The sequence below is a fragment of the Acanthopagrus latus genome, chromosome 6 (genome assembly GCF_904848185.1).
Source record: "Acanthopagrus latus isolate v.2019 chromosome 6, fAcaLat1.1, whole genome shotgun sequence".
Taxonomy (NCBI): domain Eukaryota; kingdom Metazoa; phylum Chordata; class Actinopteri; order Spariformes; family Sparidae; genus Acanthopagrus; species Acanthopagrus latus.
The window spans coordinates 19,731,573-19,758,233 of NC_051044.1; the positions used below are offsets into that span (position 1 = coordinate 19,731,573).

A 26,661-nucleotide genomic window follows, 5' to 3' on the forward strand; every position below is an offset into this window, starting at 1 on the left:
TATAAGAGGTAAAACAGCATTTCAATTGACATATTTCACATGTGGTTTATGGACACTACTTATATTTGACACATCAATACATAGATTTCTCATTTTGTAAAAAAAAAAAAAAAACAGAAGTAGAACAATTTTCAGTATATGCAATTATAAGTCATTAAAGATTTGGAAATACTTTTTAAATACCTTAATACATACAAATATATTAAAATAGGAACATATGTGAAATAAATAACAAATCGGGGTGAACGTCTGTTTATCCACTCGTCTGACAATACTAATAATCCTTTATGTTTGTGTTTTACCTCCTGTCAGAGCCCTCACAGGTAAATCTTGTTGTTTTAGTTGGACACAGGTATTGGGGCTATTTCATTGATCATACATTGTCTTGTCCTACCTGCAGTGTCACAGCCTCACCGGATCAACCTTTGACCTGCCAGCTGGTTCTCATCTCCCAGTTGTTTGATCTTATCTGCAGTGTATTGCACTGGTTCAGGTAATATAATCTATTTTCGACTACGCTTCGTGTACCTCAGAAACCAAATGAGCACATTTTTACGCCTATGTTATTTGACATCTTGATGAAACAGCTTTCTGTCTCTTGTAAACTGCGCAACGATGGCACTCTTCTCCGCTCATCTTAAATGTTGAGGCCCGAAAGCTGGTCTTCAGTGACACTTCCTCACCATGCATGTGCGTTTTGAGAGTTCACATGTAATATTTGGGGCCTGAGCTGAGGCTTACAGAGAGCCGCAGTATTTAGAGAAAGTGTTGGCTTGTTTCAGAGGGTTCAACAAATCAAACAAGTGCGCGCTCCAGTTGCGCTTGTGTGTGTGTGTGTGTGTGCGCGCGCGCGCACGCGCGAGGCGGTGCCACTATCTATAATTATGTCGCTAAAAGCTCCTCCTCCGCCCATCCTTAATCCCTTATATCCGCTAATACCGCGGCAGACATTTACCAACAAGCACCAGCTGCCGACAACCAGCAAAGTTCCGTGTTGTGGAGCTCCGGACAGCTTTCAGTTCACCTGCTGCTGAAGTGTGAGGACAGACGAAGGTAAGAAAGCCTCAGGTGTCCTGTCCTCATGTCCTCATGTCCTCCTGTCTGCTGTAGAGAGCAGAATGAATGAAGAGGTCGTACCTGTCAGGTAGTCAGGTACCCCGACATTACATTCTAATCCTGTCTGATGGATGAGCCCTTTAAAAAGTGGATGTTAATTGATCATTTCTGACTTCTTGCTCTGGATGTCCTGTGCCTCGCTGATTTAGCTGGTTGGACATTACAAAGTGTCTTGTATGGGATGTGCAGAGAGCACAGCTGCACACATTTGCCAGCTCAGTCAACTCCATAAAGTCTGGAGTATAATCTTTAATCATTTCCTGATTGTCCATCACTAGAAGCTGAAACTTTGCAACACACACACGTTGTCATTGCTTGTGGGTGCCTTCTCATCATGTCACATCTTGTTACAAACCTCTGATCATTTTTCTAAAAGTGTGAATCTGCATGATAGAAATGTAATAAACTCATTCCGTATTGTACAGTAGGTCTCATTTCAACCCGTGCCTATCTAAATATCTGAAACCAGACACTGCGTTTGATCAATTTGTGAAGTGATGTGTGTTTTTGACGTATTACTGCTGTGTGCAGTCGAAGGAATGGAGGCAAACCAGTTAACATGAGTCACCGACACAACAGTGGATTGACCTAAGACCTACCTCCTTGTTTTCCGAGGCTTGTCTGGAGGTTCATCCTTGAGGTTTTTCTCCTCCCAGTGACTGCTTTCTTTTTGCTTATTCAGCTGATCAGCATGGCCTCGTCCGACGACACAGAGGGGACTCTGACTCCTGTGGATTTCATCCAGCTGCAGCAGTATATGGAATGTAAGTCTCACCTCCTCACTTATTTCTACAGTTCTTAGTATCACTGGCATGTCAATACTGCATGTAAAACATGAAGAGACCGTCTGATTTCTATAGCTCAGGCTGTCCTGACTGGGTTGTCGGGTAAAGCAAAGAAAATATCTCTCTTTTGGGAAATCAGTCGACAAATAGAGTTCAAATGAGAGCCCGACTGATGTATTGGTTAACGAATATTATCAGCTGATGTTGGTCTGTCACAGTTATATTGACCTACATGTTGCCCGATACCTGCTGATATGAAAACTTTGACAGTGTCAGTCATTTAAGACAACAAGCTTTATTGTTAGGATGTAAAATACCGCGTCGCTGTTGCATATCTTTGTCATCAGTGTTGGATAACCACATTGCAAAAATTTTAATCCATAAACAACACTGATTGTAGTGGTGTAATAAAACTACAAGTACATTAACATTGGTACAGTTTGGTACAAGTACTTCTACTTCAACATTTGTGTTTTATCTTTCTGTATACCTCTGCTACTCTACATCCATCTGACAGCCACAAGTTACTTTGCTGATGAGAATTTTAATTACAAAACATATAATCAGCTGATAAAAATGTGACGCAGTGTTCCAGATTAAAGCACCCGACTGCATATAATGTAATTAGTTCCAGCTAGAGCTGTAACAGTAAAACGCTACTTCCGCATTAATACAACAGTAACAATAGTATGATTATTTAATGAAATATATTTTATTCTTGTATCTCACCTTTATTTTACCAGTCAGTCCCACTGAGGTCAAGATCTCTTTTAAAGGTAGCGACCAGTCTAAAGTAGCGTCTGTTCAAAATCACAACATCGTAAAATGCAACATATATAAATTGTAATACACCAAAATCCACAATAAAACAGGATAACAGGAACATCAATCAAATAAAGTGGTCTCTTAACAAAACCAACCACGTGCCTCCTTCACCACATGCCTAATGATGCCATTATTATTATGATGCCATTATTGCCATGCCCGATCTCTTTGCCAGTTATTCCATGACCAAGGTGCATAGTATGAACATCTGTCAAAACCCTGTAGGGGCATTAAAAAGCAGCCACATGGAGGAGTGTCGCTGGTAACTCACAGAGCTTGGACAGAGGTGGGTACCAAGGTAGTTTAGAAGTTCACCCAGCATCGCATTATAGATATAAACACACCACCGCTGTTGTCCCTGAGGGGTCAATGATGTCACCCCAAGTCGTAAAGAATGGAATGGTGACTGAGAGCGTTAGCTTCTGTAATGAAACATAAAGATGCACTGTGCATTGAGTCAAGGCTTGATAACATGGAGGAGGCTGCAGACCAGTATGTCACTGTAATCAATCACAGGCAGAAATGTAGCTTCCACGATTCATTTTTAAAGATAATCCAATATAATAATCATGCATACAGTCTTTTACTTCAGATACTTTACGTACATTTTACTATGGTTTTGAATGCAGGACCATTACCTGTATTCCTACACAGGTACTTTAACTGCGGTTAAAATATCTGAATACTTCGTCCATCGTTGACACTTTACAACAACAATGATCAGGAGTTGTGATGATGAACTGAACACGCAATAGTTGGACCCAAGAGTTATAGAGGTAGAAGAAAAGAACAAACACAAGTAAATACAATCGTAGACGAGTAGAACAACAGTTCACACACTTAAATCAGTCAAAAATGTTATTTTAATCTTATTCTTTTAGTTTATACTATGTGTCCAGCAGGGGAGAGTAAAGACGAGTTAAAATGCTGAGAGAATGGGGAAGGTGAACTGTACTTGTGTGTGTTAAATCTATTGAAAAGAGAGATTAGATCGAGAAGAGAAAGAGAAAGATGAAATCATCCTGAGGGATCACTGATATACTTCCACGTGTTTCCGCATACTTCCAAACTTGAGAACCTCTCCGTTGGGAGATCAGTCCCTTTTCACTTAAAAGGGAAAGCAGCAGTCATCATTAAGCATCAGACGTCGGCATCGAGAAGGTTCCTCATATTCAAGCACCATCAGCACAGAAAAACCCTCCATGATGCTCCTCTAGAGGATCATTCAGCATCAACAGAGTAGAGCTAAAACCGTAAACAACACGTCCTTAAATGTGAGTGCATGCTTACAGAATTTGATAGACCTGTTGACAGGAAGCTGAAAGTGTTACGAGGCTAAAAATGTTCTGTGTACACTCAGGGGCTTTGAAAGAAATGAAATGGGTGTGTAGGCTTTTAGTGTCCGGTGGTTGAGGGGCGGGGGGGTTATTTGCACTGTTGGATAATGGATGAATAATTACACCCGCTCCTCTCTGGACCTGAGAGCAGCACCGCTGTGTGTTACCTCTGACAGCAGGGTACATACAGTGCGTCCATGTCCACAATTAGTGATGATCTGACATTTGCTTCCAGTTTTAGCACTCAGGAGCCATGTAATTAATGTGTGGGACAAACAGGTGAAGAGCTGAATGGTCACTAAGCTCCTTCTCTTCCCAGTTTGACTGTAGAACATTTTTTTATTCAGTCCACTGGAACATTTTATCCTTTTCTTGTGTTGTTGTTTGTTGTTGATTCACTCTCTGACCTCTCTTTGCAGACAGCACTTTGAGTGTGAAAGATGTGATTAAGGAGTTTCACCCCGGGGGTCGGCTGGCTCAGCACAGCTTTGGAGAGGTGAGTCATGCACCAGTTCTTTTTTATTTTCCTCTTTTTAATATTGGAAGCTTCTACTCTCTTCTTATCTTGTGCACTCAGTTGCATTAGCTGTTATATGGAATCTCTTCATTTGAAGTGGGCCACATCCTTTTTTTCCTGTAATTTGTTGCAAATGTATGAGATTTTATTCTCTGAATCTTTCTACAATATCACAAGTAAAACAAACTATCGAGAAGTAATCCAGTTGAAGTTAAATTATCATTGTGAGTCTCCTGACAATGACTCTGGTGTCTTTCCTCAGTGCGTCGATGCACAGGGCTTCTGTCTCTTTCTGAAGACCTACCTAGAGGTGGACGACTTCCCTGCAGATTTCTGCCAGCGCCTTTTTTGCTATTTTCAGCGTGTAGATCAGGATGGCGCAGCAAAGTGCACTCTGTCTAAAGCCGGTTTGTTACTTTAATAGTCTCATCTTCTTGTTTAGAGCGTTAAAAGAAAAGCACTGTGCTCGAGAATATTTGCTTTCAGACTGCAGAACTACAAAAAGTCATGCCGTTTAACAAAAGGTGCTGTCCACTTCTTCATTTCTTTCTTTCAGGTGGGGTTTTTCTTCGTGATGTGTCCTGTTACTTCTCAGTGCTGGAGGAAAGACAGCCCCGAGAGAAGCTCGAATGTTGGTTAAATCAACCTTTTTACTTTTTTTCCCATTTCTGATAAATGTTTATATTGTATAACTGCACTGAATCAATGTTTGTTCAGTGGTTTGATTACTGACTTTGTTCCGTTTCTAGTTACGTTCAAGCTTTACGATAAAGACAACAATGGACTCCTCGACAGCTCTGTAAGTCACTCTAACTGTTCTGTTTGTTTTCAGTTATGTGCAGGATAACAGAGATGGGAGCAGCTGACACTGCTTGACTTGAGTCAAATACTGTGTTCTCACTTATAAATTAGGTATTGATCAATGTGTTTACTTCAGGGCTGATAGTACTACTTTATACTTCCACGCCACTACATTTACAAGGCAGATATGGTACTATTACTCCACTGCACTGCTTGGATAGCTTTAGTTACTTGTTTCTTTGCAGACTACATACTGCATCAGAGAGATCATATCACATTTTTAAATGATTTATTTGATCAGAAATCAGATTAAAACAGCACTGATCCTGATAATCAGTAAAATGCTGAATATTGAATGCGATATTCAGCCAGGCTGATAATCGTTTCACCTATAGCATACAGTATCTATGCATACAAATATATGTAGAATTCACTTTTTACTTGTAATCTGGACACTTAAGTGCATTTAATATCAGAAGATTTTTACTCATCTACTATTCGTATGGGTGATTTCCACTTTTCCAAACTATTAGTTTAACACTATACCTTTACTTTTACTTAAGTTACTTAATTACTTTTGGATTGCTTTTTACACACTGGTACTAGATCAGAAAATGGCTTCCACAGCTGCAGCATTGATGTTTTTGTGGAGTTGTATACCTGCTGAGACTGAGTGCCTGCTTTTGGATGTACAGCGCATGCGATTAGGCTGCAGTATTTTGCACCAGTGTCCACTGTGAATGTGAACCTTGTTGTCTCTCCATCAGGAGGTGGATCGTATCATCACCCAGATGATGCGAGCTGCTGACTACCTGGGCTGGGACGTGACTGAACTCAGACCAGTATGAGTCTCTTTTTTATGTCTTGTTCATTATTAAGCTTGTACAATGTGATTTTCTTTTTATAGGAGAAATAAAGATGTTGTTTGCACAGGAGCTGGATGATAAATAATGGGCAGATGTGTTGTAATTGGACAGGTGCTCAAAGACATGATGACAGCCATCGATGTGGACGACAGTGGGACAGTCACTCTGGAGGAATGGGTGAAAGGAGGAATGAACAATGTGCCTTTACTTGTTCTGCTTGGACTGAAGGTCAGAAAGCAAACATTTGACTTCCCTTACTAACCAACATCCACGTGATCTTCCTGTTTTTCTTTTCCTTCATCCTTTGACATGTTGTCTCTCCCCCTCGCCCTCAGATGACAGAGAGAGATGGGCAGCACATCTGGCGTATGAAGCACTTCAACAAGCCGACCTATTGCAGCGTGTGTCAGAGCATGCTGCTCGGCCTCGGGAAGCAGGGACTCTGCTGCAATTGTAAGACCTCACTTCCGCCATCAGGGGGCAGCCACGCTCCTCACACACAGTATTGATGAAGTGGAGGAGTTCAGTTTCAAGCAGTCTCTTACCTCATCTGAGGAATTTCTCAGAGAGAGTTTAACTGACTTGGAGTACAGGAGTACAGGACAAGATCAAATTCAGGACTGACACTGTCTGAAGAATTAGTTTCATCTTATAATTATTGATATTTGATACACTAGAAAACAGAACACTGTTCTTTTCTAATTATTATATGAATATGTCTACTAAATCGACAATTTTGAGAAGTCAGGGTAGTTGAAAAGGTTTTTATGACAAGAGGTCTGCAGCCTGTTTGATTTTGACATACTTGACATGAGATCTTAATCTTAATTCTCAAAATGAGAAACATTTTCTCAAAACCTGAGCTAAATTAATGCAAATCAGGTTTTCTTGACACATCAGCCGTTTCTGTGTACTTAAACTAAGATTCACGCAAAATCAACCTCATATTTAAGACACATTACTGTAAAAGGAGCAGCAGCAGCAATGGTTGGATTTTCAGTTCGTATCAACAAAGAACAAAATCATTTATTCCAGTTTTAAATGGCAGATAAACTCAGATTTGTCTCGAACTCATTTATCTCTGTACTATTCATTTTTCTTCTACAGGTTGCAAGTACACCGTCCATAGTCAGTGTGCCAACAAGAATCCTGAAGCCTGTGCTCGTACCTTCGTGAAATCTAAAAAGGAGATTAGTGTAAGGAGCACAATGACCCTGCTTCTCTCATAGAACCTCACATTCATTTGTCTTTGGGACTGTTTTTCAAACTTACAGTTACATTTTAAGGAGTTTTTTTTTAAGTCAGTTGATATTCTTTATTTTTGTTATTGTCAGACAAGACAATACCGATGAAAAGACCCAAATCAATAATGCATTAGTCTGCCTCTCAGCTCTTACCCCGCATCTTTTCAAATACATTTGGGATACTGGGGCTTCTGGATACTTGGATTAGGTAAGATGAGCTTTTTATTTGTATTTTTTTACATTTTAAGACAAGTTATCATCTGCCTCAGTTGTTGAGGAGAACGCTTTAACATTGTTTTGTCGGAAGCTCCAGAGATGTTTCGTGGACTGTGAAACTTCACCAGACTTGCCATCAGCATGGGGCTGAGTGTATGGAGAACTTAAGCAATTTAATTAAGCAGTTAAAAAAGAAAAATAGAATATCACCAGACTTCTCCTTCAAAGCCTTTTGGTCACGTCAGATCAAAACTTCGGGGTAAGCGGACCCTTCATTTGTTACTGTTGTTGTAGAACTACAGTTTCTTTTGGTCAAGCTGATATTTGTCATGTGAATTCATTCACGTCAGTTCCCTTTTCACTGACCAAAAACCAAGTAGCAGCAGCAGTAAACACATTAACAGCAGGGAACATTACAACGCATTAGTCAGTAATAACTGAGACCCATCAGTGTTTTTTTTTTTTTTTAAATGCGGATTACGGCCAGCACATTCTGCTCCGTACATCTGTTAAAATATCCTGATTTTGCAGAAGCGTAGACAATGATCTGTTCACTGTCCTTTTCCGGTGTAGAGTCACAGCCAAAACTCACTGAATCACACCGTGCCGAATTACCCTCAGCTGCTTCGGAAGGGTTGAGGAGCTAGTGTGCTTTAGCATATTTGATCTGATGGTGCACGTCAGCCTGTCAATGGCTATCTGAAAAAGTCATGAATCTGAGGCCGTCTTCAACTTTAGCAGCTGCACCACAGAGGGTGTGGTGTGTGCTCATTCATTAAAGTCAACTGTAGCACCATTTTTTCTTGCATTCGTTCATGGTTGTCTTGTTGTTTGGCACCACTGTAGTGAACGCTGTTCATTGAGCTGAATGAATTACTAATTAGAGATGGACAAATCAGTTAGCATCCTGCAATGACGTCCATCAATTGTTAAGATCCTTTCCACTGCATCTTAAGAAAGCTTAAGTTAAGGATATAAGAAATTGTGACGTGTTACACATTTTCACCTCTCTTTTCCTGCTCCTCTATGCCTCAGGTAGCAGCTCACGACTGGATCAGAGCTGACTGTAACTCCACCAAGTGTCAGGTCTGCCACAAGAAGATAAAAGCTTTAGCGGGAAGGCGTTGTGTGTGGTGTCATGAGATGGTGAGGACTTTGTTAGTTTCTGTCGACATTAACGAATGCATCAGAGGGAGGTCGTTCACTGAGTCTTGTCTCTCTTTTAGCGTCACGATGAGTGTCTTCTCTCCGGCTTAGCGACCTGTGACTGTGGGCCACTGAGAGATCATATACTGCCTCCATGGGCCATATACGCCGTCTCAAAGGTAAAATGAAAAAAACAACAAAAAAACACCAGCACGCTCTAGCAGATTTTTTTTGATTTTTTTTTTCAGATTATTGTGAGTTAATTGTCCTTTGTTTCCTGCAGGAGGAGGACACCAGCTTGTTAAATGTCACTCCTGATGGCCATGTCCTACAGGTCCGGTGTTATTAAAATCGTCCTACACACTTTTATTCCTTTTCCAACTGCACACCCATGTGTTTTCCCTGTGAGGTCTCTTTCAAGTTGTCTGCGCAAACTACCATCTGCATATCACTGCTTTTGGGAGAATCTCCAATTTTCATGATTCGTCATCTTTTAAAAGGACTGTTCCAGTGGGCATGTTGGTGCAGATCAGTGTGTTGGATGAAGTCATTTTGACTTCCGCTTCTTCAGGGACATACCCACTGATCCAGTGTTTAAAGGTCCATTGTGTTAGATTTATTGGCCTTTAACGTTGAGAACATGACTCATCTTAAAGGTGCTATATGTACTCCAAACAAATAGAGGGCATGGCAGACTTAAAAGATTAGAGAGACACCTCTCTTCAAAATATGAGTTTAAGTACATTTTTTAACGTTCACCGCCAACATGTTTTTGTTGAATATTCTGGGCATTTAGATATCTGTTCTGGGGATTACAGTTTGTCATTATAATGTTTAAATGTTAAAGAAAGCAACTTTTTTTTTAGTGTGAGATAGGATGCAAACATGAACGCAAAACAAAAAAACATAATCTTATCTATTCAACTCACAGCATGTGTCCTCATCTCCTAACATATTATGAACGTGTTTTTTCAGTTACATAATCAATCGCATCTTTATCTTTTTCTTCAGATTGTTCCAATTCCAGACACCCACCCTCTGCTGGTGTTCGTAAACCCAAAAAGTGGCGGAAAGCAGGGTGAACGGTAAGCAGCTTTAGATATATGCTTTAAATCATGGTGGGAATGATGGCGACAAATGATAAGTAGTACATCGTCGTTGAGTTTTTTGCAATATGTGCAGTACTTCTGAAAAAATACATACACTTTTAAATGTTTTCCTCAGTTACACAAAAAATATGATGTTTTGCAATTTTGCCAACATGAGTATGGGCCCGCTCACACTCTTTCTCTCTGGATGTGTTGATTAGTGTGTGTTGTGTTTTCTGTGTTGTCCACAGAGTGCTCAGGAAGTTTCAGTACCTGCTGAACCCGCGTCAAGTCTACAACCTCTCCAACGGGGGTCCTGCTCCAGGGTACAGGACACTTTTTCACCACTATGAGACTTACAATTGGACTATATGCTTCATTTGTTTCTTCACATTAATGTCATTGTTTCTACAGACTACACTTCTTTCGCAATCTGCACCAGTACAGGATCTTGGCTTGTGGAGGAGACGGCACCGTCGGGTGGCTCCTGGATGCTATAGGTACTTCAGGTCTTTTTTTGTTTCCAGAGGTTTATTGAGATGATAATTTCTAAGGTTTAAGAAGTGTACCTGTGATTTCAGACAAAGAAGACCTCCAGGTGCGTCCTCCAGTAGCTGTCCTGCCTCTGGGCACTGGGAATGACCTGGCTCGCTGTCTACGCTGGGGAGGAGGTAGAACCAGCAACACATTGCTTCAACCATCTCTGATGTATTCGCACCACCACTGGAGCCCTAATTAACACACATCTTCTGCTTCTTTTTAATTCCACAAAAGGCTACGAAGGAACAGGCTTGACAGAGATCCTGAAGGAGGTCGAAGCTAGCGAACTGGTTCTCATGGACCGCTGGCGCATCCAGGTGATACCGGACGACCCCACAGAGGCAGGAGACCCTGTGCCCTACGAGATCATCAACAACTACTTCTCCATTGGAGTGGTGAGTCACCACCTCTGCAAGGGGGAATAATAAAATCTAAAATAGAATAAAAGATAGTTTGTTTTATTGAGTGACTGATTGAATGAAAGGGTTAGTTCTGACACTCCGTAGTTACTCCATAACTCAAATAAACTAACCTATTAAGGCAGCGGTAGACCAGCAGCTCTCGTGTTCTGCATGGTAAAAATGCTGGTTTGTCAAAGGAGTCTGGTGGCTCTGTGTTTTCCTCATATACCAGTATTGGTGATAACCATGATATTTAGAAATGAAATTCTCTTATATCATTTCAGTCTCCTTCTCTTTTCACTTTGTAAGAGGTGGTAAAGCACCATAATACCATAACCTTTTCTGTTTGTTTTCATAAAGTTTGAGTTAGACAGACTTCCCTACCCTTGTAGATTAAGATTAGATGTAGATTTAGATTTTCAATAGACATGGCAGTGATATTTTTGTAAGATTTAAGTTCTTTAGGCTGTTAAACATGAGTGAAATTCCATCTTTGAAGAGAGCATTGATGTATGTAAAGACCTCAGTTTCCCTTCAGAAAAAACTGTCTCACAGCAAGGTTGTTCTTCTCAAAACTGGGGTTGCCCCAACTGCCTTCTGCTGTAGGTAATACAGTGACTACGGAGTAGTACCTTCTACAACCACACAGCAAGAAAACAGAACTATCCCCTTAATATGATTGCACGTGTGTCCATGTGTGCAGGACGCCTCTATTGCTCATCGCTTCCACTCCATGAGAGAGAAACACCCCCAGAGGTTCAACAGCAGGTGAGGATTCACAATGACTGAGTGAACCAAAACTGTTTTGTAGCAGATTTGATAATCAATAACATTCTTGTTCTCTGTTGTTTTTAAGAATGAAGAACAAACTTTGGTATTTTGAATTTGCCACTTCTGAGACCATCTCCGCCTCCTGCAAGAATGTGAAGAACTCTTTTACAATTGAGGTTTGAATTTCAGGCACCAAAACAAATCATCTGACACTCATACGATGGATAAAGTTTCTTCAGCTCTGTGCACAGAAAACAATTGTTGTTTTGCTTCTGCCAGTGTTGTGGGAGACCTCTGGACCTGAGCAGCATGTCCCTGGAGGGCATAGCTGTCCTCAACATACCCAGCATGCACGGAGGCTCCAACCTCTGGGGCGAGTCCAAGAAACCTGAGGGTGTGCCAAACGTGGAGTCCAGTGAAGTCATCACTGACCCTGAACTGCTAAAAACAATCTCACAAGGTGCATGATCTCACATGTCATTTTTAGTGTCCCTAATATTGTCAATAAGCCCCACCTGCCCTCTTGCATGTGGTTGCCATCAGCTTATTTGAATTGGATCTTTGTGTGTTGTTGCTTCACAGATATAAGTGATAAGCGTCTGGAGGTGGTGGGGCTGGAAGGAGTCATAGAGATGGGGCAGATCTACACTGGACTGAAGAGTGCCGGGCACAGACTGGCGCAGACTTCCCAAATTACCATCAGGTTCTGTATTTTTACCTTCACATGTTGGGCTGCAACTAACGACTATTTTCATTATATTTTCACCATTAATTGATCAAGTGTTTCTAGTTTCATAGTTTATAAAGTATAAGGAAATTATTAAAAAAAATGTTTATCACAAGCCCAAAGTGACGCCTTGAAGTCACTTCTATTTTCCAATCAACAGTCCAAAACCCAAAGACTATTATACATGACAGAAAAGAAAAGCAACAAGTCCTCACATTTAAGAGGCAGCAAATGTTTGGCATATTTGCTTGAAAAATAACTGAAAAATTGAATTGGAAAAACTTGGCCAGTAATTTAATTTGACTCTAGTTATAACACAGCTACATGCAGTAGCTCCAAAAGAAAATGACCACATAGTGAAATCATAAAATTAACATTAAAGATTATATCAAAGTTCTGTGTGGCTGTGTTTTATCCTTCTCTGTGCAGTCTGCTGTCAACATACACACACCTGACATAAAGCTCACACACAGTATAAACAGTAGAGCCTTGTTCAATCTCATTGTCTCTCCTCCCTCTGTGCAGGACCATCAAACCCCTGCCCATGCAGATCGATGGGGAGCCCTGGATGCAGCCTCCATGTACTGTAAGTGTTATTAATATGATATAATATATATTGGGCATACAAGATATTGAGTTTTAAGTTGTACAATTTGACTGCACCACAAACTGGAGCCTCGAAAATGATCCGAATTCTCTAAAACTGCCTCAACAAAAAACAGAACATTGTAACTTTAGCGATTTGAGGATTTATTGCCACATGTACCTTGTAAACTGTCAGCTTTGTGTCTGGAGCCAGTGCATTCTCCTTTACACACTGACTGAGCATCTGACGTCATTTAAAGCCAGGTAGGATCGGCTGCTCAGGGCTCAGGGTGGATACTGGAGCTGGGCCAGAGGGAGCTGCTATAACACAGGAAGTGATGTGCCTTCAAAGTAAAAGCACACAATTATTTTAGGACAAAGGGAAGAATCGATATTTATTCTTCCTCCTATTTCCCTACATATTGCTGTTGTTTGAGTTTGTTGCTGGTCAATAATGTTTGGGGGAATAAAGATACAGGGGACAAACTTGCTCTAACTGAAGGCAGAATATTTGTTTCACCAGACAATTTGGATAATTCATAATTTGTCAAGGTTTTTTGTGTAACTTATCAATGTGCTGTAGATGATAAATATCAACTTTTTCTTGTTAAACAAAATTGTGTTTTTTTTTTGTTTTTTTTAATTCATCATAGATCCACATCTCTCACAAGAACCAAGCTAACATGCTGATGGCTGCGGCAACAAAACCATCCGGCTTCTTTCATCTCAAGTAGATTTCATGTTTCCACTGTGTTGTCCGTTACAGCAGACCACCTGTACTATTCTGAAAAATGATGCAGGATGCGTATTTAAAAGAGATAATCCATCGCTGAGTGTGTAATTGTGTGTTTTTATTGTTAGGTATTAGCGTGTATGTATGTTTAGATTATTTCAGACACTTTAGGCAGAGATCACACTGACAGACCAAAACAAAAGTGCACACTCAGTTTGATCGCTGCTATTGTGTGCCAACTAAATGTAACACATTCATATTTTGTTATTGTAAATATAAGAACAGAGCATGTTGTGTTTCAACACTATATGGATACGATAGCTTATTACTTAGAGTAGTTCCCTGTTTCATGTGTACTTCCTGGTGCAGCTGGTGATAAAGCGACCAGCTTCGTTCAGCCTTCAGAAGCTCACTAACCTCGTCCAACAACACTTTCTTACCTGTGTGTTCTCCTGTCCGTCAGTGTCACTGTTCATCCAACTGGAAAAAAAAGTATTTATCAAGTCAGTGTTTTTAGTGTTTCTGAAATAGGCTGAAGAAATAACAAGAGAAACACTTATTGGTCTGTGACTGAATGTGGTTTTATAAAATTTGCTTTTCATTAGAAATGAGTCTTGAAAGCACTTGGCTGAGAGGCTTTGATATAGCTCCACTGACTTTAGTATCAGCAACAGCTTCCTAGTGTATCAGACAGGAGTAATGTTAGTTATGTTTTCAATGTATGTCTTTGCATCATCTTCTAAAGGAAACATATTATGCTAACTTTTCAGGTCCATTACTGCTGTAATGTATCCCCCCCCCAATCTAAAAAAACTGTTTAGCTCCTGTCTCTTCCACTTAGCTTCACCTCTACCGTGAATATAGATATAAGGCATGCAAATATCACTCTGTGATGTCATACAGTTGCAGAAATGAAGGCAGGACTACTGACAAGGCATTTTGTACACTTCAGGAGCAGTGTATTCTGTGGTAGAGAAGAGCTCCTGTTGGCATCGACTTTGATCTTTTCAACTTTCACGATCTTTTACATGCACAAAAAATGGAATAAAACACTGGAAAGGAAGGGAAAAGGAAAAAGGCATAATAGGTGTCCTTTGAATTACATTCCGACATTGATTAAGAATGGTCATGCAAATAAGATATGAATGTTATGTGACAGGAGAAATGTTTGATAAATATGCTAAGCTTTTATGATTTTGTTTCAGCGATGTGCGTAATGTGTCAACTTTTCATTGTACTTGTATACACATGGCATTCTTTTATGTTCATTTATTTTCTTGTCTAAATGTAAAATTGTGTAATTGTCCTTTGCATGTGTGTCTTGACAATGATGTGATGTGCTGTCATGAGGCTCATACAGTGTCAAATTGACAACATTTATTGAATTGCCCTCAGGCTACCTGGTGAATGGACAGATGAAGGAAATGATTACAAACTGTTTCTCCAAATCAGGTTTTTGTTTAAAAAGGAATAGGATGTACATTTGTCTCATTGTAATACACTGTCTGACTTTCAAGCAGCTAAATATTAAGCTCTTAAAGGAGTTGTTACAGTGGAATGAGGCAGTGTTCATCAGAGGGATATAAAAACCCTAGTTTTCATCAAAGTCTTGCACTATTTTAAAGGACAAATGGCAGCATACCTTAAAGACTACGGATCTCAGTAATATGCCGCTTAAACGCTGCTTACAGCAATGTAGAAAAATTTGCCTGTTAAAACTTGTATGACATGTACTCTCATGCTTGTCTGTCAGAAAGAATGTTTATCAGCACTGAACAATGCTCATATTTCAAAGTACTGACTGGTGTATTTATTGTCAGTATTGTGTATAAGCGGTATGACTCTACATGCAGCCCACTTATTGAAAGTTTTAGATCTAAGTTTCTTAAATCGCTTTAATGCCAAAGCCTGGCAGCTACAATGAGGCGGGCTTTGTGTCAGTGTGGGAGAGGAAGCAGGAGGACTAATCCAGAGGTAAAAGCAAAGGTTTACCGCGAGTTCAGTGTAGATGACGTGTGTGCGTGTGTGTATGTGTGTGATGGAAGAAGGCATCAGACATAAAGAGTGACTGACACTCAGGGTTGGAGATGATGGTGGAAAGAGCAGAGAGGGGAGCTGGTGGAAATGAAAGATTAAACAAATATATTTCCATGTGCACACACTGCAAATGAAAATTGAAATGCAAATGTAAACGCGAAAGTGGAATAATCTTATACTTAGAGCAGAAATCTTGTCGGACTTGTTTTGAGTATAAAAGGATTATTCAGTGCCGATGAAGCAAGACTGAATTCGCTCCAGTAAAGGTCACTCGGCTTGTCAGGATCAGAAGTTTTTATCTCTGTCTGGTCTGCTTATTGTTAGGTGAGTGGGCCATGTCCGTGAAAATATGTGGGTAAAAGACGATCAGAAATTTTACAACCCTTCTGGCCTGAAGTTAGTAATGTTTTTATGGTAACAACTGTATATAAACCAAATATACATACAAACTGACATGTTTCAAGTATGTGGAAGAAACGAGACACAACAAGTGAGACTGTCACACTCAAGGAGAGAGACAGTGGACGTGCTTCAGGTGTAAATCACAAAATCGTGTCAACCTCTCAACAACATGTTTCTTTTAAACAGCAGCACTTAAATAAAAGATGTAGAAGTTATTTTACTTGCATTTTACTCCAATAAAAGTGCAGAACTAATATGATAAAGCATATACTTAAAAGTGCCAAAAATAAAATTAGTCATTATGCGTATATGAGCACTAATCATAGATACTGTACCATAGTGACTGGTTTAATTTACATTAGGGGTACACGGAGCATGTATTTCAAGTAAGATTAAATGAATTTTGATGTAACATTATGCAACAATGAAGGATCATGTTCTCTGCACATTCACAAACAGGCAGGACCGCCTCCTTATGGAGTTCTCTGTCCTGATTTGATAAAGTGGGCAGGGATACCACAGCAGTTCTTTTCTCTATCCCTGCATGAGTGGGGGGGAGGAGAGACTGACCAAGCACTCTACAAAAGTGACTACAGAATATGTCACAACAACTTGAAGTAATTGAGTGAATGTACTTTGTTCCACTGCAGAGAAACAATGCATCTCTGTAGCCTCATTAGCTGCTGATATTTGGGATTTAGGGTCAATGTATATCATCATTTCTGCATACTGACGTTAAGAGAATTAAACACATGCATGCCTACCTTTCACAATAAACTTGTTGGCAATGTTTAGTTAAGCTTTCTAGAGGCTACACATTGAACTAAACACAACAACATTCATTACAGTATGTTTAATTCTTAATGATTTAACCTTGCAGATGTCCTCACTTGCACAATGTTGTTAAAGGATATGTGTGCGCTGCTTGTCAGCGTGTGTGTTCCTGCATGACAAATGGAAGAGACCTGCAGAGAGAACATGTCTGGTCTTGTCTGCTATTTTATTATATTCATCTTGTTCTTGACACAGCGTCACAGGCCAACCCCTGTAATTAACTCCATTCATTCCAGGCAAATCTGCGTAGTCGCATCAGCTGCAGCTTCTTTTCTCTTCTGAGAAAATCTCACAGTTTTGTCGCCCTGAATGATCCCTCTCACTCTCCTCATACGTAAAGGAAACAGATCACTCCCAAAGATCCCCAGAGAGGGTTCTGGTGTTACTGTACAGTGGTTTTATTGGTAGATGTGGAAAAGTTATGACATGAAGGGTATTGGGTGATGCTTTAATTGATGCTGGGAAACAGACACCTGCAGCTGAGGCTGTGACATCCATAGTGCAAAATGCCTGTCGATGATGATGACATATGGATGTGACATGGGCATGGTTTGTCATTTCATACCTCTTGGATTTAAAGGGTAAACAGTTGTAATTTTTCAGGCGCGTGTATGACTGAGGTGGTGCTGAGTAGAGGGCTCTGATCATGTGAATAGGGAATGAATATCCTTGGATGTGGTGAGTGGACCACAGAGAATAGCTAGGGTCCAGATTTTTTTGCTATGGCCCTGTTTGTGGGACTAATTATGTGGAGAGGCACAAATGAGATAGCATGATACAGTCTGTCTGGATGTGGCTTCATTTATAACCATTCCTACTACATATGAATTTTAGGAGTCAAAGAATTTGTCAAGAGTCTCATTGAAATGCTATTTAAAACATTTTAATTAGCAATTTTAAAGGTTCACAAACATATTAACCTAGTGAGACCAGGGGAAACTTTCCTGCTTTGGCTGGACAATGAAGCTATTCTATTCTATTCTATTCTATTCTAGTCTATCAGTTGCAACTTTGCAATGGCCATCCTAAATAATAGTTATGGTTAAACACACACTACACACTATCTATTAACCATTTACAAAGTATTGTGAACGCCAGTTCCAACTCTGCAAAAAAAAAAAAAAAAAAATCAGTTGCTTGATAAATGGTTTATAAAGCATTTTATCATTTGTTAAAAGTAAAACAAAACAAAACAAAACAAAAACTATTAACTGAATCTAATGAACTATACATTTACCATTTATTGATGAAGGCTATTGTACCCCCCATAACACAGAGAAACAACTTAATAATCAATATAAATAAAAGCAAAACACTGTATGAAAAAACATGATGCTGACATAGTTCAATTTAGAGTTTAATAAAGGCCGTTTTTATCATTCCATACATTTCTATGTCAAAATGTCTTTTAAAATCAGGCCTTCAAAAATTGTGAGTAAAAGTATGCGTGTAAAATCATTAATAAAATTATCAAGTTTTTGTTTCAACAAACAAAGTAAGTGTTGACAATGTAGATGCTGAATAGATGTGCCTACGTTCTACTCGAAAAGTTTAGTTTTGACACATGGTACCAGTTTCGTGGGATATTTTATCCAGAAAACGTACAGGTGTTTCCTGCTGTGTCACGTGATAACACACCTTCCTGTCGTAATGTACCATAATCTTCATTTCCAGTCATAAAACGTCTGCACCTCCAAACTACAGCTATTTTTAGCGCTCTTCATCTAGTAATAGCTCCACGTGAGCCCCGCTGTCGTTCTGGTTTATATTTAGAACGCACGCTCCCCCGACTCTTGCGTCAATGGAATCCCGTGCGTGCGTCACACGGAAGAACGTCTGTGCCAATCCCGGCGCCGATTGGCTGACGACCCGGAACGTTCCACCGCCCCGATCACCATGTTTGGGCATGGACCCGCCCTTTTGTCGACGCAGCCAAAATAAAACAAGAGTGTGTGGAGTCTCCTGCATTGGTCTGACCCAGTGTGTGTGTGTGAATGTGTTTGAATGAGTGTGTGTGCTGACAGCAGCTGGTAGAGGTGACATTCATCAGTTTCACTCGTTTGGAATAAATGAAAAGCTTCAAAATCTGGATATTTACATGAACCAGGTGAGAGAAAATTGACTGTTTTTTTGTTGCATGTATTAATATCTATTTATTCAGTAGGGCACATTAATGCTGAGATGAGTATCATATATGTATGTTTGCATTTATGCATCATTATAATTACTTCTATAATAATTAAAGCACATGGAACAAGACTGACTGAATAAAATAAACATATTCAGCCTAAAACTTGTACTTATTTGTTTGCAGTAGTCTCAAGTTTGATGTTATATCTTACTAAAACTAATTCTGTCTCTCCCATCTTTATGAATGTAGTAATGATAAACAGATGACAGATCAAATATGTTGAAAACTATTTCCTAGTGAGGTTGATTCAACTAGACCACCCTCACTGATATAAATGAGGTGTATGAAATATAACAAACACAAATTCCAGCCTCTATATTCTGCTGAAAATGGGGTTTAGCTCATTAGGTGTAGCAAAGAAACTTGCACAAACTGAGCGCAAACAGCAAGTGATTACATGATTATTCGTTCAAGTAAAGTAGAATATAGTGGTGTCTCGTTCCTGCTGCTCCAGCTGACTGATCTATATTACCAGCAACAACCTTCTCATGATTTTTGCGTTGTATCTTCCATGCATGTGTCTATTACTGTTGCTGTCCGGGACTGGAAGACGTATAGAGTACGCTATGGTGTATTTATAAGACACAAGACACATGTTGGACACTTGAACAGCGTGTTCCCCACATAGGTCAAGCTTGATTGTAAGTTTAGGAAAATGATTGAACGATTTGATTTAAGTTGGAACAGTTTTGGAACAATGCTCAGGTGTGTAAAGTGAGGAAGTTTGCGCTTGTGGAAACACGCCCATTCACCCAACCGTGCAGAGGCACACACACGCACGCACACACAAAAATAGGCCTTGCCACCTTTCCCATTTCAGCTGGCATTCAGCCCACTTTGAAATATAATCTGCAGTACTCCGGGTGTAAAAGGGTTGCCCTGCACTGAAAGAGGTTTTCAGAGCATTAACAACCAGTAACACTATATGTGACAATATATCTGATCTGATTGCTCCACTGGACCACCCGCTGCATTTTCTCAAGATTGGCCCTGAAGCTAGAGAACTGGCATGTTCAGGGTGTTAGTGTCAGCTACTGTTTGGATGGTTTCAGAAGTAGGATTAAAAAAAATGCTGACCCAAGTATTATAAGGAAGTATTAAGTAGTGTATAATTTATTAGGATATCTGAACTTCATTGTCACATAAAGTGCATATGTTTAAACAGACAACTTCTCATCAGCTACCTATCCCCAGTGATGTTAAAGTGAAAGCAGGTCATGCTTCTATTTAGAAAAGAAGTGTTTTCTGTTTTTTTTGGAAGTACAACTTTGAAATTTGAATTTGTTGTAGTTGTTTACATCATGTTTAAGTCAGTTCAAGTCAAGTTGATTTTATTTGAATAGCCTTAAATCACATATCACATTTCTACAATATGTTAGGTGCATGACATAAAATAAAATAAACCTAAACAAATTGTATCGCACATGGACAAGCATTTGGAATTACTGTCATTGACTGTTGCTGTGCTCTGTCCTAGAGATGCCCTGTGTACAAGCCCAGTATGCCTCACTGCCCCATGACGCCTACTTCAGCTCTGAGTTCCTGAATCCTGACCTAAGTGCCAAGCTGATGATGGACATCAATGGCCAAAAGGACCAGCTGTCTACATCTTCATTGCCCAGCATCAATACCTTGGTGGGGACTGGCTACATGGGGGAGTTCGATGCATATTCCTGCAAGATTACCACCTCATCTCCTGCCTCTACTGTTTCATTCAGCCCCGCCGCGGTGGCCGAAAACTCCTGCCCTCAAATGCCGAGCCAAGCCTTGAAACTGGATGATCTCCAGGTGTACGGCTGTTACCCAGGATCCTTCGCGCTCAGCTGCTTCGATGAAACGCTGTCTTCATGTGGCTCTGACTACTATGGCAGCCCGGTTTATGCTGCTGCTTCTCCTCCAACACCGGGCTTTCAGGCCCAACCTGCACCTGTCTGGGATTCCCCTTTCAGCCCCTACCCCCAGGCCCCCCCGTCCTCTGTGCCTGATAAGCCAGCGATGGCCCAGCAGCTCTCTTTTTTCACCTTCAGCCCCACACCAGAGCAGCACTCTCCCCTGGGGCAGCATCAGGATGTTCAGCCAGGCCAGGACGACCCTTTCTTCCTGTCCCCTCAGCAGCATCTCTCTCCTCTTCACTGTCCCCCCATGTCCTTGGAGCACAGACCGCTGGAGAGCCCCAGGCTAGTGGAGAGCACCTTGATGTCTCCAAAAACCCACAACCCAGGATCCACTGAGGGCCGCTGTGCCGTCTGTGGTGACAATGCATCCTGTCAGCACTATGGAGTCCGCACCTGTGAGGGCTGCAAAGGATTCTTCAAGGTAAATAGCTGAATAGCATTTTGCTGGTTTATTCTACTAAGTAGAGTCCGACAGAGACAACATATATCTATACCAGTGTACATCTCAATAAGTAACAAGAAATCTTTGTACAGAAACGGCAAAGAAGTGTTCAAATGTTCAAAGTTTGTGCACCAGACACATCTCGGTCACAACACATACATAAGTGATCCTTATTATGAGTGTGTGAAGATGTATATAAGATGCAATATTTTTGCATAAAACGAATAAATAATATAGAATGATAAAAAATACATGACCGTTGTTATATATTTTGTTAAGTTGTTGATGTAAATTATCCCAAATGTTTCCGTCAGTGTTCAAACCAAGAGAAATCCATAATTTTACTCGAGGTAAAGATGTGTTTCATTTAGTCAGCTGATGCCAGAACATCTGGAAGCATCAAAATGGTATTACTGCTCTAATTTTTTAAACTCTGAAATATTAACATGGTTCAGCTTCAAAAACACAGTAATTAGTCATACTATGCTACTGCGTTATTCAATGAAATAATATAAAGCTTTAACTGGTCACGAACCAGTGACTAGTGAAGCTTTTTGGACAAATTACTCAATAATAAAAAGAATAAAAATACAAAGAAATGCAACTGTATTGGTGCATTTCTGTATATGCATGCAGGATTGTATACTGAAAGTAATGTATTTCTTTTTTCCTTTTTTGACAGCGAACTGTACAGAAAAATGCAAAGTATGTCTGCCTCGCCAATAAAGACTGTCCGGTGGACAAGAGGAGGAGAAACCGTTGCCAGTTCTGCCGTTTCCAGAAATGTCTTGCAGTGGGAATGGTCAAAGAAGGTAATGCAAAGTCAGACTCTCTTACAGCTACTGGTGATGATGAGAAACTGAGGAGTTTGTAATAACAGTCTTGTGAAACCAAAGCTAATATGTAACCAGAGCTATACAGTGCCAGCTGCAGAAAAAGGGAAACAGAAACTGATACAGCAGTTGTTTTTTAAATTGCGTTGTGCAGCGACAGCCATGTGAGAGTCACAAATGTGTGCTTTAAGTGTTGCTCTCTTCTTTTCTGTCTCTTTCTTAGTTGTTCGCACAGACAGCCTGAAAGGTCGCCGGGGTCGTCTGCCCTCCAAACCCAAGACTCTGGCTGAGCCTTCATCCACAATCCCCAGTGTCAACATCATAGCTTCTCTTGTGAGGGCTCATTTAGATTCAAACCCGACCATTGGCAAGCTTGACTACTCCAAGGTAAACCTCACGACTTGCACCAGAGCTCCTTTGTATCAATCAGATCAGTTACAGTTACCTCAGTATAGGATGGAGGCTGAAAGCAGAGACAGAGACAGTTTGCAGTTCTATACAACAGCACTGACTCTCCCAACCTCTTCCTCCTCAGTACCAGGAGACAGTTGTCAGCCTGAAAGAAAAGGAGGATGCCGATGACATCCAGCAGTTTTATGACCTGCTGACGGGCTCTTTGGATGTGATAAGAATCTGGGCTGAAACCATCCCGGGGTTCACAGATTTCTGCACAGAGGACCAGGAGCTGCTCCTCGAATCTGCCTTTGTTGAGCTCTTCATTCTGCGACTCGCATACAGGTTGGCTGCTTTTAACAACGTTAACTTCTGTTTCATTAGACTCATGTGCACTTTTCAATATGCTGATTGTTCTCTTGATTTATAACTGTGCAGGTCCAATGCTGAAAAGAACAAGCTGATCTTCTGTAACGGCGTGGTCCTCCATCGACTGCAGTGTGTTCGCAGTTTTGGTGACTGGATTGACTCCATCATGGATTTCTCCCAGAGCCTGCACCGCATGAACTTAGACATCTCCTTGTTCGCCTGCCTCGCAGCACTAGTTATCATAACCGGTGAGAGTTTCTGTTTTGCTTTTCATCCCACGGAATCTGACTGCATTTGAATTTGATGTTTCTATTCAGAGCTATCTTTTTAACGAAAACATATTTTACATCTAGATCGCCATGGCCTCAAAGAGCCCAAGCGGGTGGAGGACTTTCAGAATCATCTGATCACTTGTTTAAGGGAACACGTGAGCGGGAACGGACCAGAAGCCAGCCGGACCCAGCCCAACTATCTTTCTCGTCTTCTGGGCAAACTCCCTGAACTGAGGACTCTATGCACACAAGGCCTACAGCGCATCTTCTACCTGAAACTGGAGGACCTGGTCCCCCCTCCACCGATAGTGGAGAAAATCTTCATGGATACTCTTCCCTTCTGAAAAAAAAAAAACACATGAACACGACTGTGATATTTGTAAAAATGACAGACAGGAAGCACTTAATGTGAAGTTTGATCATTGGACTCTACTGGTGAACCTCCGTCTGTCACACTGATGTGTGTGCCGACAAATGTCCGACATTGTTCAAGAGACCATTATTTTTCTAACATTAAGTTTTAAATTCAATACATGGTACCTGTGTGAGTACCTTATATAGATTTACTTCAGTTCAATGAAACTGTCATAGACAGAGCAGAGATAGTATTTAGAGTTCAGATCACCGTTTATACATGTTTTTGTGTGCATTTGTAAAATGTCTTTATTGCTGTGCTACATGTGTGAATGTGTCCTGCTATGCAGCTAGTAAGACGTGGATATTTGGGTAGTTGCAATGCAATGTTACATACTCAGCTTTTTAAAAACAAAAGAAACACACTAACCTCTTAAAAAGCATGTTTTCAAAGTTGCTTTTCGATCCCACTAAGAAGCCGAGCTAGAGAAAGAGCTTTATGGAGTCCTACTTTTCAAAAGGGAACGTTTTTACTAATTTCTTTGTATCACAAACGATAGTTTTAGTCCTAATTGTGCTCCTGTGGAAGGTCTTGGACCAAAGTTTACTCTTATTTTGATACTACCAGTTACAAACCTTATTGCCTTAAACTAAACTAAACGTTCTGCCATAACTCTTGTGCTGCCATTTTGCTCACCTTGTAAAGGCGGATGCTGGCAGGGTCACTGCTCCCTCTAACAACATATCTCTAGGGCTTTTAAGAACAAAAATGGACTTGCTGAGTGAAAGTGCCTTCTATAAAGCCTCAGCTCTCGAACTGTAATAAGTGACACTAAGTGAATTTTCATTCCAAACATCCCATGCAGTGAGACCCATTTATTGCAGAACTTAACCGATCTGCTTCAGCGTCACCGTCAGAATTAATTTCGTACTCCTGAATGATGAATGTGATTTCAGGTCAGTGCCAGCTTTTGATACGATGTGCCTGAAGGATGTGTCGGTACAGTCTGACAAAGAGCACAGAATACTTGACCGTACACTCTTCACACTGCTAGACTGGAAGGACACCAAGCAATGACAGGTGGTTTAGGATCTGCAAGAACTAAATCCTGTTCACATGTGAGCCAGTGAAATTCATGACAACAGTAGAGCCGTTCAGATTAAAATGAAGTCACAGCACATTTCAGAGTCCCTTCATATCCACAACTAGTCACAGTCTACCTTTTCTGTGATTTGTTTTTCACCCCAACAACGCTTGAAAATCCACATGCATAAGCAGATGTTTCACGTTCGACATTGTTCCTTGTCTTTGGCCGCATGTGTTTGGAACCTCAGCTCAGTGTGCGTAAAACCCTCCTACTGTCTTCCACATTCTTCTGAATTGTGCAGGTTTTTTTTTTTACATGTTGGATTTATTTTTTATTTTCATCTCAAAAAATGAACTTAAGGAATATCTTAAGGAGTCACAGTGAAATGTGATGAGAAGATGAGCAGCTACGAGCACTTAAAACGGTGCTCAAACAGTATGAAGAATACTTGTTTCTCCTACTGTATGTGTGTTGTTTGGGACGTGTGTGTGGACTTTGAAAGTAATGCCAGGGGCTTTTCGTAAAAAGGATGCATGAGTATTAAAAGAGAATATTTGATATTAAATCTTTTTGAAAATACACCACTGTCTGCCTTTGTTTAAATTTCCTCTAGTTTATGAAGGGGAAGAAGAGTATTTCTCTATAAAAAACAAAATGTCTACAGGATGAGGCTGGCGATGTTCATGTGATATTTAATCACACGAAAAGACCGAAACCAACAATGTGACAGTGCATCTGTTCATTCTTTCTGACTTCCCCACTCTGTCTCAGTCACGAGCCTATATTCTACTAAAGATTTAATCATCACCAAGACTTTTATTTTCTAAGGAGACTAAATCATTTCCTGAAACAGCTGAACACTGCAGTTTTTCTTTTAGCAAATGTTATTCGAACTGGTGTACATTGTCTGTTTGTTGATTTCAGCTGTGGATTGGTCACATGACTCAGTAGCAGAACTGTATGTTCATTGTTAGGTAGGAACACGTCAACAAATGTAACAGTGTGGCTTACTGTTAGGTGTATTGTCATGAAATTTTGAGCAAAGACCAATGGTTCCCAGAAGATGATTCCTGGTGACTTTTGGTAATCCCCTGACTTTGGGCTTCACTGGTATTCAGTGAAGTGCCTCAGTGTTCCCCCTCATTACTGTAGTGATCACATGACTTCTCCTCTGGAACCACGATCAGTTCAAACTTTTTATCCGATGCTTTGATTTTGTTGTAGAGAAGTTGAGAATTTCTGTGTTGTGCTGTGATAATAAGGCTTGCTTGCTCATAAAAGCAACGTCATTTATAATGAGAAGGAAAACACTTCATGAGAGTCATAAGATTGGACCACGACATATACGCACTGCTCTGTGGGGTGCTTTGGGACTTTCAGAGCAAACAATATCCCTTTTTCATAAACTTTTTTCCATTTCCCCCATGTGATTTGATGTGAGAGTGTTTACATTACAGCTGTCTGCAGTGAAGGTGCAGCTTTCATACATCAGTCACCTTAAAGGAGAAGAGTTACTGTCCAGTTTGATACAAACAAAAAAATGACAAGCACACTAGTGGGTGTTTGAATGGTAAATTAAAGTTTGAATATAACTTTGCAAGATTGAGTTTTGGTCTGTTACACTGATAAATAATAGGTAATCCTTGATCTGATATTTTCGTAAATCAGCTGCCTGTGTGGTTGAGAGATCACCTTGCATGCTGACATGGCACTCCTGGTATCTGATAATCAGAAGTAACAAGAGGAAACAACCGTTGTTTTCTCATGATACAGTGTTGAACATCTCATTATCTCAAGATAATGAAATAATTAGCTTGTGATCTTGAGACTTAAACATTTTAGCTTCCACTGTT

General features: G+C 40.3%; 2 protein-coding genes across 3 annotated transcripts; both read left to right on the top strand.

The window, feature by feature from the left end:
- Positions 1 to 400: 400 nt before the first annotated feature.
- On the top strand, positions 401 to 15,495 carry dgkab (diacylglycerol kinase, alpha b). Of its 2 annotated transcripts, none has more exons than XM_037101357.1 (24): positions 401 to 1,053; positions 1,799 to 1,880; positions 4,483 to 4,559; positions 4,843 to 4,987; positions 5,137 to 5,211; positions 5,330 to 5,379; positions 6,149 to 6,223; positions 6,359 to 6,475; positions 6,583 to 6,700; positions 7,355 to 7,443; positions 8,743 to 8,853; positions 8,934 to 9,032; positions 9,137 to 9,187; positions 9,865 to 9,938; positions 10,193 to 10,267; positions 10,356 to 10,441; positions 10,523 to 10,612; positions 10,716 to 10,876; positions 11,586 to 11,650; positions 11,739 to 11,829; positions 11,933 to 12,113; positions 12,236 to 12,356; positions 12,906 to 12,966; positions 13,619 to 15,495. In XM_037101357.1, exons 2-24 carry the CDS (start codon positions 1,808 to 1,810, stop codon positions 13,697 to 13,699), a joined length of 2,166 nt encoding a protein of 721 aa, XP_036957252.1. In that variant the 5' UTR covers positions 401 to 1,053; positions 1,799 to 1,807; the 3' UTR covers positions 13,700 to 15,495. The 2 variants fall into 2 exon arrangements, with proteins under 2 accessions (XP_036957252.1, XP_036957254.1); XM_037101359.1 differs by having other exon boundaries at positions 401 to 493.
- A 3,451-nt stretch (positions 15,496 to 18,946) lies between these two features.
- LOC119021222 (probable nuclear hormone receptor HR38) lies at positions 18,947 to 25,392 on the top strand. Its single transcript, XM_037101362.1, has 7 exons — positions 18,947 to 19,078; positions 20,640 to 21,478; positions 22,182 to 22,311; positions 22,556 to 22,719; positions 22,868 to 23,070; positions 23,164 to 23,342; positions 23,448 to 25,392. Exons 2-7 carry the CDS (start codon positions 20,642 to 20,644, stop codon positions 23,708 to 23,710), a joined length of 1,776 nt encoding a protein of 591 aa, XP_036957257.1. The 5' UTR covers positions 18,947 to 19,078; positions 20,640 to 20,641; the 3' UTR covers positions 23,711 to 25,392.
- Positions 25,393 to 26,661: the final 1,269 nt, after the last annotated feature.